Raw genomic sequence first — 19,422 nt, forward strand, 5'->3', positions numbered from 1 at the left:
ATGTAGTTATGCTTGAGTCTTATCCCAATCCCATGGGAGTCTTAATGAGTAGGCTTCCATAAGTTGCAAGTCTCATTGTTGGAAGTTTAGGATCCATCACTATGATCTTTTGTTACCTTAGCCACTATCCTTCGGGTCATCACAACTTCTAGGCATGCATGTTTTCATAAGAGGCATGAAGATGCAAATCTCACTCTTGTGATAGTTTAGGTATTCTCCATAGTCCAACTATTTCCATTGAATACACTTGTTGCCTTTCATGGCTTAAATGGATTAGGCAACAATATTTCAAACTTGTAGCTCAATGTAGTGTTAGATATGCTCAATGCTCCACCCTTGTAAGGTGCCACTGATGATCCATGGTGCTCTAAGTTGTAAGGGCCCCATTATGAGGAGAAACCATGTGTGAGCACGGGACACTAGTTGGATCTTGATTTGTATGTCAGTTGAGGTCCATGTGACCAAATTCAAAAAGGTGACATTTGTGCATCTAGCCTTTGGGCTAGATAGAGTAGTTATGTTGGTAGTAACTCAAGGCCACAATGCATTGAGTTTCATGATAACAACCTAATCCCTGTAATATTTTCGAGCTGACTAGGGAAGGTTCATAATATGGTCAGATAGAGCGACTAGCTAGACTACCTTCCCGAGCTATAAAAGGAAGACCCCTCCAAAGCCATTGTCAATCTATCTTTCACCCCATTAGAGTTCTTCCAGCTACCCTTAAGCTCTTCGCCTATCATTTGTTTGGATCACTATCTAAGCTTCATAGTGGAAGTACATGGGTGGATAGAGCCATTTTGTATTAGTTTGTTTGAAATTAAAGCAATTTCTATTCTTCTCATATTTGTTATGTATTCTCTACTCCTTACTCAAATTCTGTCCATTGCATTATGTAATTTCTACATGTAGCTCTTTCCTTCCATGTCAATCCTCACTTCTTCTTGTGGTATGTACTCCCTAGAGCTTTCAATTGACTTGTTAGATTCTTTTAATGGGCTTTGGGATTTGGTTCTTACCCTCACTCTTCTCTACAAACTCTTGACTATACCCAAATGGTGCTAGTTAGCGAATCTAGTGCCCAAGCTCCTCCCTTGTGTTGTCTCATTGCCTTGTGTGTATCCTAAGCAAGAGTGTGTGATTATGAGCAAAAGGATATGTTCATCTTACCTACTAATGCACTTCAATGGGTTGGAATTGCCTTGCTAGGTCTCTAATCGCAATGTGGTTTTCAATTAGAATACTACTTGCTGTCATTGTTAGATTGGTAGCTTTAGGATGCACAAGGAGTGGTGAAAGCCTAATTGCACATGTGTGGTTCGATTTGTGCTATGCAAATGGTGCAGTTACCTAGTGCACTTCATGGCTATTATTAATGTGCAATACCCTAAGAGACTATGGTTGCATGTACTAACGTGTTTGTTGGTTGCAAGTTTCTAGAGTCTTAAAGCTAAGAAACATTGAGCTTGAGGTATCGATGTCCAAGATACCTCATGGGTTGTTAAAGGGGACCCCTTATCAACCTCATCATGAGCCCCTAGGTCTCTAGTTATAGCTAATGTAGTGGGCAAGGGGACGTGGAATATGTATGTATGTGAATTGACTAATTGTATGTTGTGACTAATGAATTGAGTGTTGTGCATAGCCCATGTATCTAATTTGTGACCCGGGTCATATGCAAATGCATATGATATGTGATAGTATATGATTGAGCATGTGTGATGGAGTAACTAATGTGACTACGTGACTATACCACTAATCATGCAATATACCATGTGACTAATGGTGACTAGTCTACATTCTCATGCACTTTGCTCATGAGTGAACATGAAAGGTGAACTATGCATTTGAATTGTGTGCTACACAATTAGTGTAATTACTTGCAATCATCATCTCAATCCAAAGCTAGCTCCACCAAATCACTAATCATTATTACATCCATTCACAAGAATCTACATTGCCACGTGTGCTCTAGTTCAGGTATCCCAAGGTCAAGGAGCAGCAAATCACTTTATGAGGCATCAAATGCAATGCGGTGTTCCTAGGCAAGTTTCCTAGCATGTGATTTGTAGGACAAGGAATGCACGAAGAAGAAGAAGAGACATGGGATGGGCTACATGAGTGGGCCCCACCACTCTTGTGGCCCCTCCTCCATAGACCAATATCATTACCACAATAAGTGTGCTCTGTTGATGAGATCGGCATAGTCCAACATTATAGATACAACGTAAATATGCTAGCATAGGTAGAGTACAATTAGCCTTGTAAATTAAGCATTGTGCTAGCTTAAGTAGTGCATAACATATTATTATTGCACATCAAACTCTAACTCTTCTAATATAACCAACTTGTAATTAGGAACATCTGACTCCTTTGAGGATGAGCTTCAACAATCATTCAATAGCTACATATTTGGTTGAGGAGATCCTATAGTTGTCAACTTGCCTCACCTACTGCGAACAATGATCATATGATCAAGTAGCATTCTACATGAAGATCTCCAATCCTACATCAATTATGCTTAAAATAATTCATTAAATACTTCCATGGCCTCCTTCATGCTTGACTATCCTTTTTGGAATGTTTGTCTTGTTGTTGAGCACTTGCAAGCCCCCAAGAACCCTTCAAATCAAAATGCAAAAAATATTACTTAGTTTCAAACTCCCTTAGGTGGCCTCTGTAACCTCACTTTGGCCTTATGAGCTCGAAGTAATTCTCTTGCTATGGATCTATGTACGGTGATAGGAATCATGCCATGAAGAGCAACCATAGGCAAAAGCAAGAGATACTAGAGCATGCACCCATGAACAAGAGCATGAGCATAAGAAAATGGAAGAGAAGGTAGTCATCAATTCATGTTAGGTAGGCTGAACCGATGCATCCTACATTAAAGAGTCAATGGCAATGGCATCTCTTGACTCAATAGTGATGGTCTATTTGAATTGCGTGGTGATGGCATTTTTCTTGTGGTGAGGTTAAAGGCTTGTAGATGAGAGGCCTTGGTCAATGGGGCTTAAGGGAGCTAACAATAGCGGCTTGAGGATAGAGGCCGAGAAGTAATCAAGCATGGCTAAGGAGGAGAGCATGAACCACCAAGGGCCATGGCTATCAACCTAGTTCAGCCATTCGACACTTGATTTTCATAAACTTTTGTAGCCATACCTCACATGCTACCACGGTAACACCTCTATACTTGGCCTTTATAATCGATAAAGCAATTGTTGGTTTCTTTTTGTTTCTCCAAGTAACTACTGCACTACTAAGGAAAAACATGAATCTATTGATATATCTTCTATTGGACTTGCTATTAGCCCTATTTACATCTATGTACTCAAACACTTGTACATCCTTGCATACCTCATAAAAAAGTCCATAATGCAAGGTGAACTTTACATATCTTAATATGCATCTGACTATATCGAGGTGAGACTTCCTAGGTACCTACATAAATTAACTCACAAGTCTAATGGCATAGCTCAAGTTAGCCTTATACTAGTCATATAGATTAAACTCCTACTATCTTCCTAAATATAGTAGATTCATCTATCTCATCTCTAAAATCAGCATGAAAGAGACTTACATGTCGTTATACCATACTTCCATAATATATTCAAGCCATACTGCCTTTGGGATAGCCGTATACCATCAATACATCTAATCACCACAATACCAAGAAAGGATCTTAGCTCACATAGATCGTTCATCTTAAACTTTTGTTTCAAATGTCCTTTGACATTACCTGTCATAATCATGTCATCTACATAAATAAGTATGATAACCAAACTTGTATCACCCTTTCTCACATAAAGTGAGTGATCTACATTTGAAACATAAACACCTATGTTGACAAGATACTCTTCAATCTTGTTAGACTATGCTTTAGGTGTTTGTTTAAGTCCATAGAGTGCCTTCTTTAACCTATACACATATGTGAGATGCTCTAAATTTTCATAACTTGTTGGATGCTCCATGTACACCTCTTCTTGTAAATCACCATGCAAAAATGCATTCTCCACATTCATGCTGTAAACTCAATTTGGCTACTGCCAAAGCAATCACACATTTAACAATTGGCATTCTAGTAACTCGACTGAACGTCTCTTCATAATTTGTGCCATACATCTGTACATAGCCTTTTGCAACTAGCCTCACCTTATACTTACTAATAGAATCATCTTTCATTTTATAAATGCACTTACAACCAATAGCTTTCTTGCCCTTGGGCAATGATACTAGATCCCAAAGTCATGTTACCACTTTCTTCTTCTCTTTGTCATTACTTACAACACTAGTACATGCATATAAAGATGTGCTACACTATTCTCAATCACTATGAAAAAAATTGAGTGCTAGACAAGAGGTAAGTCTTCTATAACCTTTCATAAGATACACAATAATACACTAAGTAGCCTTTTTTACTGATTGCTTAATAATATATATAATTTGCAACTATTTTATAGACAAACCTTGTGTGTTCTTTTCAAAGAACACCTTAGAATTTACATATTTGAAATCAATAACCTGTATACGTGAAAATGGTCGATATAGTCTAAATTACAATATATCTTAAAACTATTGTTCTTAACACTACAGAGCTAAAACAAGGTATGAAACGACATCAGATGGCTAAAACACAACATGAAAGCCCTAAAGGATAGATTTGCAAAATATATACCATTTTGCTTGCACACCAAAGCTCATAGCAATTTGACATTTTGCTCCACCTTGCTTTTAGTGCCTTCACATACACTATCCAAGGAAAAGAGAGTAAGAATGGAATACATTCTTACTAATTACTTACTTGCTTAAATAATTACTCATTCTCCTTTACTTTATCCTTCAAACCCAGCCTCTCTCACAGTGGCACCGCTCTAATATCATGTTACAAATTGTGTGGTGGAGAGACAATATACACAAGAGGAAGTTGACTCAAGAACATAAGAAGAGAGATGGAGGCGTTTTCTTACTAGTTTTTCTTCTTTCTTTCTCACACCATGCAACGTACAAAAAATATAGATAGGATGCAACATAAAGTAAAGTAACATACTAAGTCAAACAGTACATAGCTAACTATACTAATCGACTAGCACTATAATAATGCTAATTGTAAGTGGGGGTAATTAACCAAATATCATAAGTTAATGGCAATGTGAGGATCATAATGATCACTCAAAAACACCTTAAACATCATTCAAACCTATTGATTCCACCACAAATTTAATTATTCAATACTTAAAAGAATAAAAAATAACCAAAAAATCATTTCAATCCTAAACACAATGTGAAATGTGATAAAGTCTTACATTCAATGTTCTTGTAAGTTGATATTCATGTTGAGATGGCAAGCTCAAGATGTGTAATATTGATGATGGACTACCTAGTTAGATGGATCCACACATCTACACTTAGTATGTAAGCTATGATATGTCTATTTGGTTGTGATAGGCCTATTTTATATTTGTTTGACAAGTTGAGATTGTGAATTGTTGGGTTTGAGTGTGGTTGGGTATGTATTGAATGGTTTTTTATGTTTGGATTGGTTTTGTTTGGAGCCAACAAACTGGATAGAGCGAAGTTTGGGCTTTCACTTAAGTTGGATGCCCATCTCTCCTATTTGGATCTTGGCTGGTCTTTCTCAATTTATACATACATATTAGATTGCACTAATTATCATAAAAGTAAATGAAAATTAGTACATGTGCCATTGCCAAGCTATAAATCTCTCCCCAACTAAAAATATTACTTGTATGGGTTCTATGCTCAGCTTTCAAAATAATACAACAATTAATTTCATGACTGCAAACTTTGATAAAAATTTATTGCATGCCTTGCACAACTTTGATCGAAAATTATTGGATGCCTTACATGTACCCTTCCCATGATTTATACTTTTGTATAGTTTTCCTACATTTGTGCATCTTGGACAATATGCTCTAGTTTTTTGCTGCTTTCCATCATGTAGTTAAGAATGTGTAAAGGACACACTAAAATAACTAGATATCCAAAGAAATATCATAGGAAGACACAAATGCAAAGAAGCATGGGAAAAACATTCACTAGAAGGACCCAAGCAAAAGACCTTTCATTAAATTGGTAGAAAATTATGTTGTATGTGTATTCAATGATACCAAGCGAAAGAGGTCAAAGGAGCCAAGAAGAATGCAAAAGGCACATTAATCAATGCATTCTCAGTCATTAGTAGTATTATTTGTATCTTCTAGTGAGTATCCTAAATATTTGTGTGGATATTGTGAGTTGGATATTCTTCGTGTCTTCATGACTTAAAGACTTGGTTCCATCATTGGGTGGATGCCAATTTGTAAGTGAATTGAGATCACACAGTGTAGGAAGATCCTCCAACCTTCCCATGCATATATGCATTTGCTAGAACAATATGTGTTACAAAGTTAAAAATAAATTCCTTTTAGTAAAGGATAAACATGTTTAGGCTAAATGAGGTTGCCAAATTCCACATAGATGATGTCCTGTGAACTAACAAGCAACAGGTAAACATCCCCATAAAACCATGGTCGTTTGGTACAGGTAAACAAATAAGGGCAATCCTCTGACAGTTGAGCACACCGTCACATTCGCGAACCTCGCGCAAAAGAGCGAGTTATCAAAAGGCAAGATTACATAGCCAGTGTAATTAGAGGAGCCTTAATAAAAGACGTTGCATAACCAGTCTACACTTCACGGGATTAATCAAGCCTCAATGTAGAATGGCGCACAAACATGATGTAGAATGTTTGTCTGCCTCGTAATTCATGACACAGGTGAAGCATTAAGCCCTGATTCAGAGCCATCAATTTTACCAACAGCTTGCACACACATTGATCACCCATTTGGGCTGGCAAGCTTTGAATGAGAATGTGCTACATGCTGTGTCGTTTAACATGGCATCACGACTCGACACTACATCACTGAGCTGCAGTGGAAAAATACGTGTGTAAAGCTGCGCCAAGAAGCCCAATGAAAACCGTGCCCACCACTGACAGCTCTTTCATATAGCGACTCCTGAATTTCTTGTTGCAATTTAGCGGCAACTTCACCAATATTGCAATAAGCAGACTACATGATCCTATCAAGACACTAATGAACCATTGCTCTTTACTCAGATGTACAGTGTTTGCCAACCTTCCAAGAAACTCCACCATTATGACTTGGAATGCAACCGTGCTAAAAATCACACCTAAAAACACTTTGTTGTTAAAAGTGTTTTTGAAAACATTGAGTTTCTCCATCTCCCGCGAATTCAGCTCATTGAAAACCTGCACACAAGCAAGTAAGATCTCTCTCTCTCTCTCTCTCTCTCTCTCTCTCTATGTGCATGGACACCCCCCATGTTACCAACAAATGTGGCTTTATGTAAAGAAAAAGAAAATGAAGACTCACTTGGCAAAAGACAAATGTATTGAAGATCATGGTGTCCAGAACTGTTTGAGCATTGTCTCCAGCTAAATGCAGCAGCACTTTTCCATGTGACTGCATTTGCCAGAGGACAGCCAGTTGATAGATAGTTTGCCCAAAAATATTCCTCCACATGACTGGTGTGATCAGGCTTCCTTTTCTTCCAACGGGTGCTTTATCCATCAATTCATCATAAGGGGGCTCAGTTGCAAGTGCTAAGGCTCCTAATGTGTCCATGATCAAATTTACCCAAAGCAACTGCACAGCTGTAAGTGGAGCTCTTCCTGCATATCATAAGAAAAGATTAGTCGAGCAGGAAGCCAAAGAACCTGCTTTTGAGTCCTTATGATCCTCAAAGATTAGAATGGTACCAGTTATACAAGCTGAGGAGAAATTAAGCAGGAGTGCAACAAGGTTCACTGTAAGCTGAAACTGGACAAACTTCTGAATATTAGTATATATCGAGCGCCCCCATTTTGCCACATTCACTATTGTGGAGAAGTTGTCATCCAAGATAATAATATCAGCACTCTCCTTGGCAACCTGCCAGACAAGCATAGGCTTTTCAGCTGTACCATTCTATCTGTCCGTTTGCCAAGACATTTGAATTTGTCACATTAAAAAGTGCTCAACATGCTTGATATATACTCAATCCTCAAAATTATCTCCCCACTGCGATAACCAGTTTTCCACTTTTTAATTAAATGCTGAAATCTTAGTCATTAGAAAATCATCTTCTTGAGGACACTGCCATTCCATTTATAAGGTAATGTTTTCCTTACAAACTAAAACTTTGTGAAAGTCATACATTTCAACAAAATATCAGATAGTGCACGTTAAAAAGCCTCAACTCTGAAATGCTAATTGCTACTGACCATTACTGTCAATTTCTTCTTATTATCATTCAGGAACGATTTTCAAGTTGAAAGAAAAGTGAGGTTTAAAAAAGAGTTTGCAAACCAGAGAAGGGTGTAACCAGCCCCTCAGCCCCCTAATCATAACCAGCAGCCATCCATGCCCAAATCCTGTAGATGAACTTGAAAGGAATCTGAAAAAGTATGCACTTCACAAACTAGGATGTTGCCCTTAGAGAATTAATAAGCCATTGCAAAAAGGTAACAGTGCCCTGCAGACCTCTTGCACAAAAAGGTGGAATAGAAGACTATTTCTGTTCAAAGTATGGCCTACCAAAAAGAAGTACAGTAAGGGATGGCAGTTTGAAGCTAGGAGTTTAATTATAATCCTAACTTCCTTATCTGCTTGAGTTAACCACTCATGGAGCTCCCAAGTGAACAAATGAATGCAGGGTCTGAAGAGGTTAACTTCTAATCTTACTCAACCAGGCTGTTTTTACTTAAGACAAACTTCATGCTTTGAGGACACTCCTTTCTACTGTCTAGAAAGCTGAGGGTGAACCTCTTCATTGAAACTAATGATAAAACCAGCACCTGATAAAATATCATTAAAGTTAAACACACAGGAATAAAAAACTTGCCAGCGATCACAAAACTGCAAAATCCTTAATAGTATCAACCAGGCGTGTAACCCTCACTTTCGACAACCTTGAATGCATCAATTCTTCTGTTTATAAAGCTAATGAGACTGTAAGCTCTCCGGGTGCATATCACAAGTTGGATAGAATGTTAATAATTCCTCTTTCTGTTTTCTAAAAATTGACCTTCGAAACCATAACTTATAGCACCTACAGGTGTTCCAGATTGCCACTACAAGATGAGCACTTTTAAAAATGAGCTAATTACAGACTATCTAAACAGCATCTTGGTTGAAACTACAATTTAGAAGGATCTAGCTTGTAGAAGGATGAAGCACACTTTACCTCCGTCCCAGCAATGCCCATGGCTAGTCCAATATCAGCATCGTGTAATGCAGGTGCATCGTTTGTGCCATCACCAGTGACCGCAACCACTTCACCCACCTTTTTTAAATGTTTTACCAGTAAAAGCTTATCTGTCGGAGAAGATCTCGCCATAACCTGGCAGTCCAAAGATGTCATTATCACAAAAAGGCACAATGGTGCTGGTACGGCAATTCAGCTTCTTTTTTAAAAAATGAAAATTGAGGTGTTTTAACCAGATCAAAAGAATTTAACAGTCACAAATTCACACACTTAAAAAAATCATTTTGAAGTTAATGTGAGTTAAACAAAAGCATTAGTTTACTTATAACAGTACCATAGCAGCTAGAAACGTCAGAAACGTTCAGAAACAAAACATCAAAAATGTGTTTCGTAAGCTTCTTTCAAGAGGTGGTAAAATAAGAAATGAGTGGTTTTTTATAAAGGGATTTTTATCATTTCAAACTAGAGAAAGGGATTTCAAAACTCTTGGAACTTTCTCTTAAACAAAGAAAGGTCAATTGAGCATAAATGATAATACATGAGAGTCAATTGAGAATAACACGTTACAAGTCCATCACTGGCTTATGTCAAAATTTAGTCTTTTGACAAGCTATATCATCATTCAAACCTCAAATATCATGATTCATGCATAGCATGCATGGAAAATTGAAATAAATATGCTACATAGCCCATGTGCCATGTGGAATAAGTCAAGCTACAACATCATAATTCTCATTCCAAAACAAAATGACAATGACAAAATTCAAACGAATCATGATAGATCATGCATGACTCATATATGAGACTTGAGTCCCATAATCAACTTTCACGAAATGCATTGATACTACAATGATAAAGTCCAATAATCAACTTTTGAGACATGAATTGATACTACAATGACAGAGTCCAATAACTAAACAAATTGCCAAAAAACTAAGCCTCTCATCCAAAATCAACTTTGGCGGGCTGAGAAGCCGTCGCTGTCCACGCATAGCAGAAAAACAAGAGTGATGGGAGGAGTGTGGAAGAAGGAAAAAAGGACCCCAATTCAGGTCACATAGCATCATGTGACATCTTACTAAAGTTGGGCTTCACTTTTTTGTTGTCCTAGAAACCTCACATTTTTAACTCAATAGAAACACTTCTTACTTTTAGAAACGTTTCGTGTTTCTTTGTTGCTAAAAGCAATATAGGAAATATCAATGATTGCTAGCCATCACTGTGATCTTCTTGAGTCCTTGAAGGCATGTGAATGTACGTAAAAAGTGTCCAATGCAATAAGCATTGACAAATAATGAGTGTAGACTGCCAACTGGATTTACCTTTGGATATCTACATTCATCTTGTGTCCCATGTAAGTAGTTTGAAGGAGTGCCTACCACAAGATGAGCAAATTACTACGATCAAGAAGTCCCATATCTAGGGGATACGACTCATTATGTTCAATTGGAACCTAAACTTGTTCTTTACCATAGAAATAAGCAACCCATTTGATAGTTTATTCCAAAGTTGCACTAGTACCATGTATGAAAGGGTTCATACTATATTGTACTATAGGTACCACACCGCATGTTTTAGTACCATAAGGAACCAACTTAATGGATACTTCTTTTATGGTTAGATCTACACTTTGGGATGGATTAATGCTTCATATACCAATATGAAGCTCTGATGGGATTATGTTGTTTAGATTCAAGCAGCTTCTCTATCTTTTTTTGTCAAAATAATTAGGTTTTAAGTAGCTTTTAAGAGAAAGTAACATATTTTTATTGTACCGTACCTTTAAACATCTTATGGTACCATTTAGAACCATAATTTATCATATCGTATTGTGTGGTACTTATTCATACTTGACAATCATGGTTTGTCCCAAGTATCTAGTCATGTGAAAGAACCGCCTGGAGTTGGAGGGCACATGGGAGCCAGTTTGCTCACTATAGAGTCGCTTTCTTGGCTTCACCCTTGAGGATATTGCTGAGGACAGTGATCATTCATCTAGGGGAAAAGTGTTGCATCCTTAAACATCCTATGTGGACACCTACGATGTTGGCCTCTGGCCACTGCAGTAGGTGTGAACATGCCCTAAGACTAGGATGGTCGGGGAGAAGGCTAGGGCAGGTAAGGAGTCCTAAGCAAGCATAAGTAGCAACAGTCTAGTTAGATTTTGATGCCACCAACTCAGTGATATTGGAGCACAAATGAGACTGTACCAAATACTTGTGGGAGGCGACCAAGCATATCTTAGGAATAGGGAAAGGCCCAACGGAACTCAAGGAATAATTCATCTCCAAGATGGAAAGATTCAAGATCAGGTGCACTAGAGGAATCTAAGGCAAGCCCAAGGGGGGGAAAGGATTATATGAACAAGAACCAACCTCTCATGTCACAACTGTCAACATAGATGAAATGGTTTTCTATTTAGAATAGTGGAACAGATGCTGAAAGACAAAAATCTGAGACTTAACAAAGTACATGAGGACAGCAAAAGAACTACTAGATTCGAAAGGAAGAGACTCAAACACGAAAAGCGGGACCAGTAGAGGTGGACCAAATCAGCAGCAAGGTCCCCAACACTACTGCCTGAGAACCAAGGGCAACCAAGGGCCGCTAACAGAGCTGGGGAACCAAATAATAGGACCACCACAAGTTCATCCTGAGGTAGCAAGCCCTCAAAACATCGCATTTATGTATGGTCCAACAGTAAATTATCAAAGTTGGAAAGAGAGATGCAAACTTTCACAGCAGAAACAAAAAAGGAACAAGGAAAGGGCTTTAATACCTGCAATTTGGGAACTCTTTCTGTCATTTCTGCATCAGTCCACTTCCGAAAAACAGGACCCTCAACTGCAAGCCCATCCTTTGTCAGGATATTGCACTCACGAGCAATAGCCTTTGCTGTTTCAATGTTATCACCAGTCACCATCCTCACTTTTACCCCAGCTCTAAAGCAAAGGTTTACAGCATCTACCACCCCAGGCCGAACTGGATCCTTGATTCCAAGTATAGCTACAAATGTATACCCTACATCTGCTATGGAATCATTCAGACAAGTTTCATCCTGAAAGTCCTTGAAAGCAAGACATAGTGTCCGCAATGACTCCCTAGCAAACACTTTAATTACCTCATTCAACATACTTCGTCTCTCACTATCTAAGGGAAGAACATTTCCACCAGCATCCATTATGTTCTCACACATCTCAAGGACAATCTCAGATGCACCCTTACAATGTGCACGATATTTTCCATCTGCAACCTTCAGTAACACTGCCATTTTTTTCTTTGACGAATTGAACGGTTCAACTTTGACAATCTCCGATTTTGATCGCACTGTTTGAAAGTCCCTGCATAAATTCAAACCGAACCTTAAAATAGCAGTCTCTGTGGGGGATCCCAGCAACTCCGGCTTATTCTTATATTCCACTACATCTCCATTTGTATTCTGAAAAACTCCCTCAAGAAGTAAATCCAAGGCCCCCCCTGAGAAGCACGTGTTCATCTTCAGTTGCTCCTGGACTCCTCCTCCAGCCCATACTTTCACCACAGCCATTTGATTGGTTGTTAAAGTTCCTGTTTTGTCACTACATATGCAGGTCGATGATCCCATTGTTTCACATGCTGAAAGATGACGAACAAGAGCTTTATCCTTCATCATCTGTTTCATTGCATAAGCAAGACTTAGAGTAACAGCAAGCGGAAGTCCTTCTGGCACAGCAACAACAATAATTGTTACAGCAATGGTGAAAAACTCCACGATGCGTGCAATGTCCTCTCTTGACCAGTGCTTCAGATCCCCTTTCTCTATACAGAAATTAACCATCAGGATAGCAAATGTTAGTATAGAAAAGCCAAGCCCTATCTTTCCAACCAGGGTTGCCACTTTATTAAGCTTGACCTGCAAAGGAGTTTCTTCATCACCAACTTCACTGAGGCTTGACATTAAGTTTCCCCAATCAGTGTTCATCCCCACAGCTGTAACTAACATTTTTGCAGATCCATCTTGAACCTTCGTCCCTGACAAGAGAAATGGCCTTTCTGAACTGGGATACACTGGCTCACTTTCACCTGTTAGACTAGATTCATCAATGATGAGAGAAAACCCACTGATAAAAAGTCCATCAGCAGGGACCTGATCTCCAATATTTAAATGGACCACATCACCAACAACTAGGTCCTGAATAAAGACCTTCTGCCTGCGACCATTTCGCGTAACCTGGATCTGGATTTTCTTCTTTTCTTTCTCCAAGTCACGGAACTGAAGAGATTGTCTATAATCACTCATTGCAGTGACAAACACAACAATCAAAATACTCAGGACAATACCAACACCATCATACCATCCCTCACTCAAGCCTTCAGTGGAAATGCCAATCACTAAAGACATAATTGCACAAGCTATAAGAATCATGAGTGTCAGATCCTGCAGAGCCTCCCAGACAAACACAAAGAAACCCTTGGGAGGCTTTTCAGTGTAAGTATTATGCCCAAATACTTCCCATCTTTTGTGAAGGTCATCAGGGCTGCCCTTGATGCCTTCATCAAAAGAACTGACCAGAAGCTTTTCGGCAATGCCATTCAATTGGCCAAGTCTCGAGTACTCAGCAGATTTATCATGCAAGCCCACTAGCTCTTTTGCATAAACATTAAAGCCATGCTTTTGTGCCTCTAGCAATGTATTAAAGCCATCCTGTTGCGGCTCTAGCAGAGGTTGCTCTGTCACCGGAAGAGAGGCACCTAAAATGCAAACAGGCAAAGTTTAAGAAAGTGGAAAAGTGTTCAGATGCTGAGTGAGACATGCTCCTGGATAAACACAATGCATAGCTACCATCAATAAATTTTAACGCAGCTAGTCCTGCAATGATGCCAGTCTTGAGCTTCTTCCTTGCAGCCTGAAATCCACAAGTAAGGAACTTTACAAAAGCACATAAAAAGACCACACACATACTTGACGTGTATAGACTTCTAAGCAAGCTTGTCATGTTAGTAAACATTTATGGAATCTTGATTGAGCTGCAGAAAAATCATAATCAAGAGTTTTGCTCTAAAATAACTTTCATAAAAATGTGCACATACTTTACATGTATAGACTTCTATGTAAGCTTGTCATGTTTGTAAACATTTATGGAATCTTGATTGAGCTGCAGAAAAATCATAACCAAGAGTTTCTTGGAGTTGCTCTAAAATAACTTTCGTAAAAATTTGTAGGCTCTCAGATAGCTGCCACATCTAGACCTAGAAAACAGAACTTTAATCCTTCAAGTGCGTAGGAGTAAGGCTCCCCAACATGGCAGAGTTAGAACACACGAGCAGCTTTGTGTGTAACAAAGGAGTGGGAAAGTGACATACTTGAGATCAAATACAAAGCTAAATGACACCTGCTTGTAATGAAGAAAGGTAAGGTGTACAAAGTGTGTACCAACTTCTGCAGAATTTCCTCCTTCTTCTCCTGATCTTGAGTATAGCGGAATCGTCTTGCGGGATTCAGGGTAAATGTTTTCTTCTTCCAATCCTGATTTTCGAGGACATACTCGTCCTTACTGTATAAGTCACTGACACCCATAGACATGAAGGCAGTGGACTGTTGGAAGGCCCAACTCAAATATTTTAATGGACTGGATAGATGGCGATATCCTTCCACCTGAACAGTCCAGTCCCTATCACCACTTTCCCTGTCAGCTCTTCTACTGGACAGATGTCACTTGTTAGGCTGAAACCTTCAGACACGAAACAGGACAAGCCGTTTCTGGTGACTACGCACTCGTGGCAAGACCTCAGCAGGATCTTAGAACAGAATTCCTGTCCATTCTTCTACTGGCTCCATGAGATTTGCAGTAACCTCAGCAAGGATTAAGAGGCTCCCTACAAATGAATTCTGACAGATCAAATAGTGAGACGATGATCAGCAGACTCAGTACACTTCTGCTCTTTCGCTTCACCCTACTACAAGCTCCCTCCTTTCTTACTTCCTCTTCTGTCTTATCTCCACAGAACATGAGCACTGTCTTCGGCAGTTGATAAGAGCTTCAGATCCTCAGTCTCCGATGTAAAATGGCAGTAAAATGTGACTGACGAAGCGAAGGGGAGTCCTATGATGACTAGTGATCAGAGAATCGAGCAGGGCTTTCTTATCCTCCTGCTCAGGAATGTGGCCTGGTCCACGATTGGAGCTGCATCTCACGTCCTGTGCGAGCTCAAGATAAACGTAGACGAGAAAAACACACACACGCAAAGGAGAGGGAGAGAAAGAGGGAGAGGAAGGGGGAGTAGTTTCGGTCCACTCGCACACCACTTTCCCGGGTCAAGACCAAAACACAGACCTACGGGCTACGGCAAAAGAGAGTGCGTAATTCAATTATTTTGATTCCAATTTCCCGACGCTTCACAACAGAACCTTCAACCGGTCTCGACATCACATTGACCGTCAAGCACGGCGATACGTTTTAGTACCCCGGTCCAGTCGACCAGAACCGCCACTTATTTTTCGCAGGTCTCTTTTTCCAATATTTCATATATAAAAGTCCCCTTTCGATATTGTATATATGAAAGTCGTTGGCAAAGGCCAAAACCCAACCTTGATGCTTGTGCGCGCATAGTTAATAGATTTTAAGGTCTGATCGCGTACTTAAGTGTGCAAGTATACTTCCCCTCAATTACTCACTCAACCTAACACGATATGTGAGAGCAAGATATACTCTTGTATTATTCAATAAAAGAAATGGTATAACATAGGTACATCCCATGATTACACTCTCGTGACGTCACACAAGTGAGGGTTCACCACTACGTCTAGGGAATCATACGTGGACTCCAAACAAAGCATGGCTCAAAGTCACTACTACTCCTTATATATATGTTTCTATATGCAATGCCATAGTATACTTACAAAGCCCTTACACTCACCCTATGCAATATATTATTGTCCTCGGCAACAATCTAAGGGTGGTTGTTATTGACTTATTCCAAGGTCTTAACACAACTCATTCTATCAAGTTGATAAGTGTCTACTAGTCTAGGACTGAACTCATTAGCGGAGGCCTTAATACAACCTTTTCTATCAAACTAGTCATTGTCTACCGCACTATTACTTGGGGCTCTCAACATAGCTTTTTCTATCAAGCTAGCTAGTGTTTGCCCATCTAGACTCTTTGTTTCCATCCACCCCTCGACTCAATTACATATGATGAGTGGAGGCTTCAAAATCCTATGATAAGTTAAGTAATGGCTCAAGGTACATTGGAATTATTGTTGGATGTAGTGAAGACCTCTTTGTCGCATTCACAAGCCTCAACTTCCGAAGTCTAAGTGGCATCTTTGAGAGGGCGCCCTTTCCACTTGACGAGATATTCAATGTAACCTCATGCTCTCAGTGCCGAAGGATTGCTTCTACTTTGAAGGGGTCGTTGAAATGAAGCAATGAAATGTGTCACACCCATTGGGTATCTAAGTAGAACCTGCACAAGAGGCATGGATGGAGGCATTGTATACACAAATGCTCTTTGATAGATCCAACTTGTAGGTGACCTTGTTTAGAACTTGGGTAATATGGTATGATCCATAGTACCGATGGTTGAACTTGGGGCTTATATTCTTTGGTAAGGATATATGCTTGTAGCTAACAAAGACTAGGTGAAGATAACTACTTTGTGCTTCTAGTTGGCTTATTCAATCATGGTGACTATACTCTTTTCCAAACTCTTCTTGGTAACTGTATTTCTCTCCCTCCATTTCCTTAAGAAGCATTTTGCATCCTGATCTTTTGCTTTGGTGGCTCTTGAGGCTAAGGCTAATGGTGTGATGACTTCTTTTCCTATGTCTAACTCAAAGGGGGTTGTAGCTTGCTATGCTGAATGGATTGAATTGTTGTAGTGGCACTCGAGCACATCAAGGTACAAAGGCCCAATATTTTTGGTCCACTCGAGCATAGCTTCTGAGATAGTCTTCAATTCCTTGGTTTACTCGTTTTATTTGCCCATCTATCTCTAGGTAGAAGGATGAGGAAATTTTGAGTTGTGCCTCCAAATTCTTGAAGAGTTTCTTCCACATGTTGCTCATGAAGCGACCATCCCAATCTGATACAATGGCCAAAGGTAGCCCATGTAACTTGAAGACATGAGTGAAGAAGATGCATGCTACCTCCTTGGCATTCAACAGTGGCTTTGCACGAATAAAGTGCACTTGCTTGGAAAAATAATCCACCACTACAAAGATGATGGTATAGCCATGGGATTCCACATGTTGCTCACGAAGCAATGATTCTAATCTTATACAATGGCCCAAGGTAGCCCATGTAACTTGAAGACATGAGTGAGAAAGATGTAGGCCGTCTCCTTGGCATTCAGCAGTGGCTTGGCAAGAATGAAGTGTGGTTGCTTGAAAAAATAGTCCACCACTAGAACTATGGTAGTATAGCCATGGGATTTTGGAAGTTCTACAATGAAATCCATGTTGATGATGTCCCATGGGCAGCTTGGCACTAGCATTGGTTGAAGTAAGCCAGCTAGTTTGGTGCAAGGAGCTTTCACTAGTTGGCAAGTGGGACATGGTTTGATATATTCTATAACCTCCTCCTCCATGTTTGACCAAAAGAACAACTTCCTTAATGCCTCTAGGGTCGTGCTTTAACCTTTGTGTCCCCCTAGTTTCCCATCATGTAGCTCATGTAAGATGATTTTCTTTAACTCCACACTATTGGGGATAAACAATCTCTTTTTCACAAAAAGGATCCCTTCTTCCTATGTATACATGCCATGTGGTATTTTCTCAACTTTCACTTCTTTTGTGAGGATCTACATCTCTTAGTTATGCTCTAAGGCCTCCTTCACTAACTCTAGGAAGTTGTTGTTGGCTATGCTCATCGCTTTCAAATATGCTTTCTAACTTAGCGTATTTGCTATTTTATTTGTAGAATTTACTTTATGCTTGATCTCTATGTTGAATTCCACCAAGAAGTCTAGCTATCAGGCTTGTCTGATAGACAACTTGGGTTGGGACTATAAGTATTTAAGAGAGATGTTGTCCATGAAAATGATAGTGTGCTTGTCTTGTACATAGTGCTTCCCCTTTCTAAGACAATGGATTACTGCTAGCATCTCCTTCTCATGGGCACTCCATCTAGTTTTTGTGTTTGGGAATTTCTTAGATTCATAGGCTATAGGGTGACCATCCAGCATCAATACTCCCTTGATGCCATAATCAGACACGTCTATTGAGATCTCAAAGGGCTTGGTGAAGTTTGGCACTTTGAGTGGAGGGATCTAGCCTATACACTCCTTCATTAAGTCAAAGGTTGCCTATTGATCAACCCCCCATGTGAAATTTTATTCTCCTCTTGTCAGTTGAGATAGTGGGGCCATGACCATATCGTAATCCTTTATAAATCTTCTATAGAATACAGTGAAGCCTAAGAATTCTCTAACTTCTTAGACCATTTTCAAGACCAACTACTTCTTCACTACTTTGACTTTCTTAGGGTCTACTTTGGTTCCTTCCTCTCCTACAAAAAACCATGGGAATTCTAGCTCTTTCGTTGTTGTAAACTTGCATTCTTTTGGCTTTGCATATAGTTTTTGTTGCCTCAGCTTCTCGAATACTAACTTTAAACATTCCTTATGCTCCTCTAAAGTCTTGCTATAGGCTAATATATAATCTATGTATATAATAATAAAGATATCTATCTCTATTCTGAATAGTCCATCCATTAGCCCATAAAAAGTTATTGGCCTATTACTAAGTTCAAATCCTAGGACTAGCCACTCGAAGCTTCTATATCTAGTACAAAAGGAGATCATTGGAATATTTTCTTTAGCTATTTGGATGTAGCTTGATCTAAGATCTATGTGGCTACAATATTTGGCTCCATGGGGTCCATCTAACAAGTCATTGACTAATGGCATGGGGTATTTGTTCTTGATGGTGATCTTCTTAAGTGCCCTATACTTTATGCACAATCTAAGTTCTCCATCCTTCTTCTTGACAAATAACAGTGGGGCTCTAAATGGGAATTTGCTTGGCTAGATGAAGCCTTGCTCTTCCATTCATGCAATTACTTCTTTAACTCCATCAATTCTATCTGATTCATTCGGTAGTATGGGGCCCTAGTTGGTAGGATAGCCCTTGGGATCAACTCGATCTTGTGGTCTACATCTATTTTGGGACAT

At 39.3% G+C, this 19,422-nt stretch overlaps 1 protein-coding gene across 1 annotated transcript; it reads right to left on the reverse strand.

The window, feature by feature from the left end:
* Positions 1–6,371: 6,371 nt before the first annotated feature.
* Positions 6,372–15,588, reverse strand: LOC148021668 (putative calcium-transporting ATPase 11, plasma membrane-type). Its single transcript, XM_087697152.1, has 7 exons — positions 14,682–15,588; positions 14,091–14,154; positions 12,048–13,999; positions 9,248–9,403; positions 7,782–7,953; positions 7,396–7,694; positions 6,372–7,271 (listed from the first exon to the last, which is right to left on the reverse strand). Exons 1-7 carry the CDS (start codon positions 14,829–14,831, stop codon positions 6,921–6,923), a joined length of 3,144 nt encoding a protein of 1,047 aa, XP_087553278.1. The 5' UTR covers positions 14,832–15,588; the 3' UTR covers positions 6,372–6,920.
* Between the last annotated feature and the right edge of the window lie 3,834 nt (positions 15,589–19,422).

This window comes from Lygodium microphyllum, chromosome 17 (genome assembly GCF_053477565.2).
Source record: "Lygodium microphyllum isolate KBCC chromosome 17, Lygodium_microphyllum_v1.1.10, whole genome shotgun sequence".
Classification (NCBI taxonomy): Eukaryota; Viridiplantae; Streptophyta; class Polypodiopsida; order Schizaeales; family Lygodiaceae; genus Lygodium; species Lygodium microphyllum.

Bases quoted from the DNA above. Each gene is read 5' to 3' on its own strand.
- LOC148021668 (XM_087697152.1), bottom strand. From the start codon at position 14,831: ATGTCTATGGGTGTCAGTGACTTATACAGTAAGGACGAGTATGTCCTC. The intron at 7,954-9,247 runs GTAAAGTGTGCT...CTTGTCTGGCAG, and splicing joins TGGGCATTGCTGGGACGGAG to GTTGCCAAGGAGAGTGCTGA. The intron at 7,272-7,395 runs GTGAGTCTTCAT...GCTTGTGTGCAG, and splicing joins ATACATTTGTCTTTTGCCAA to GTTTTCAATGAGCTGAATTC.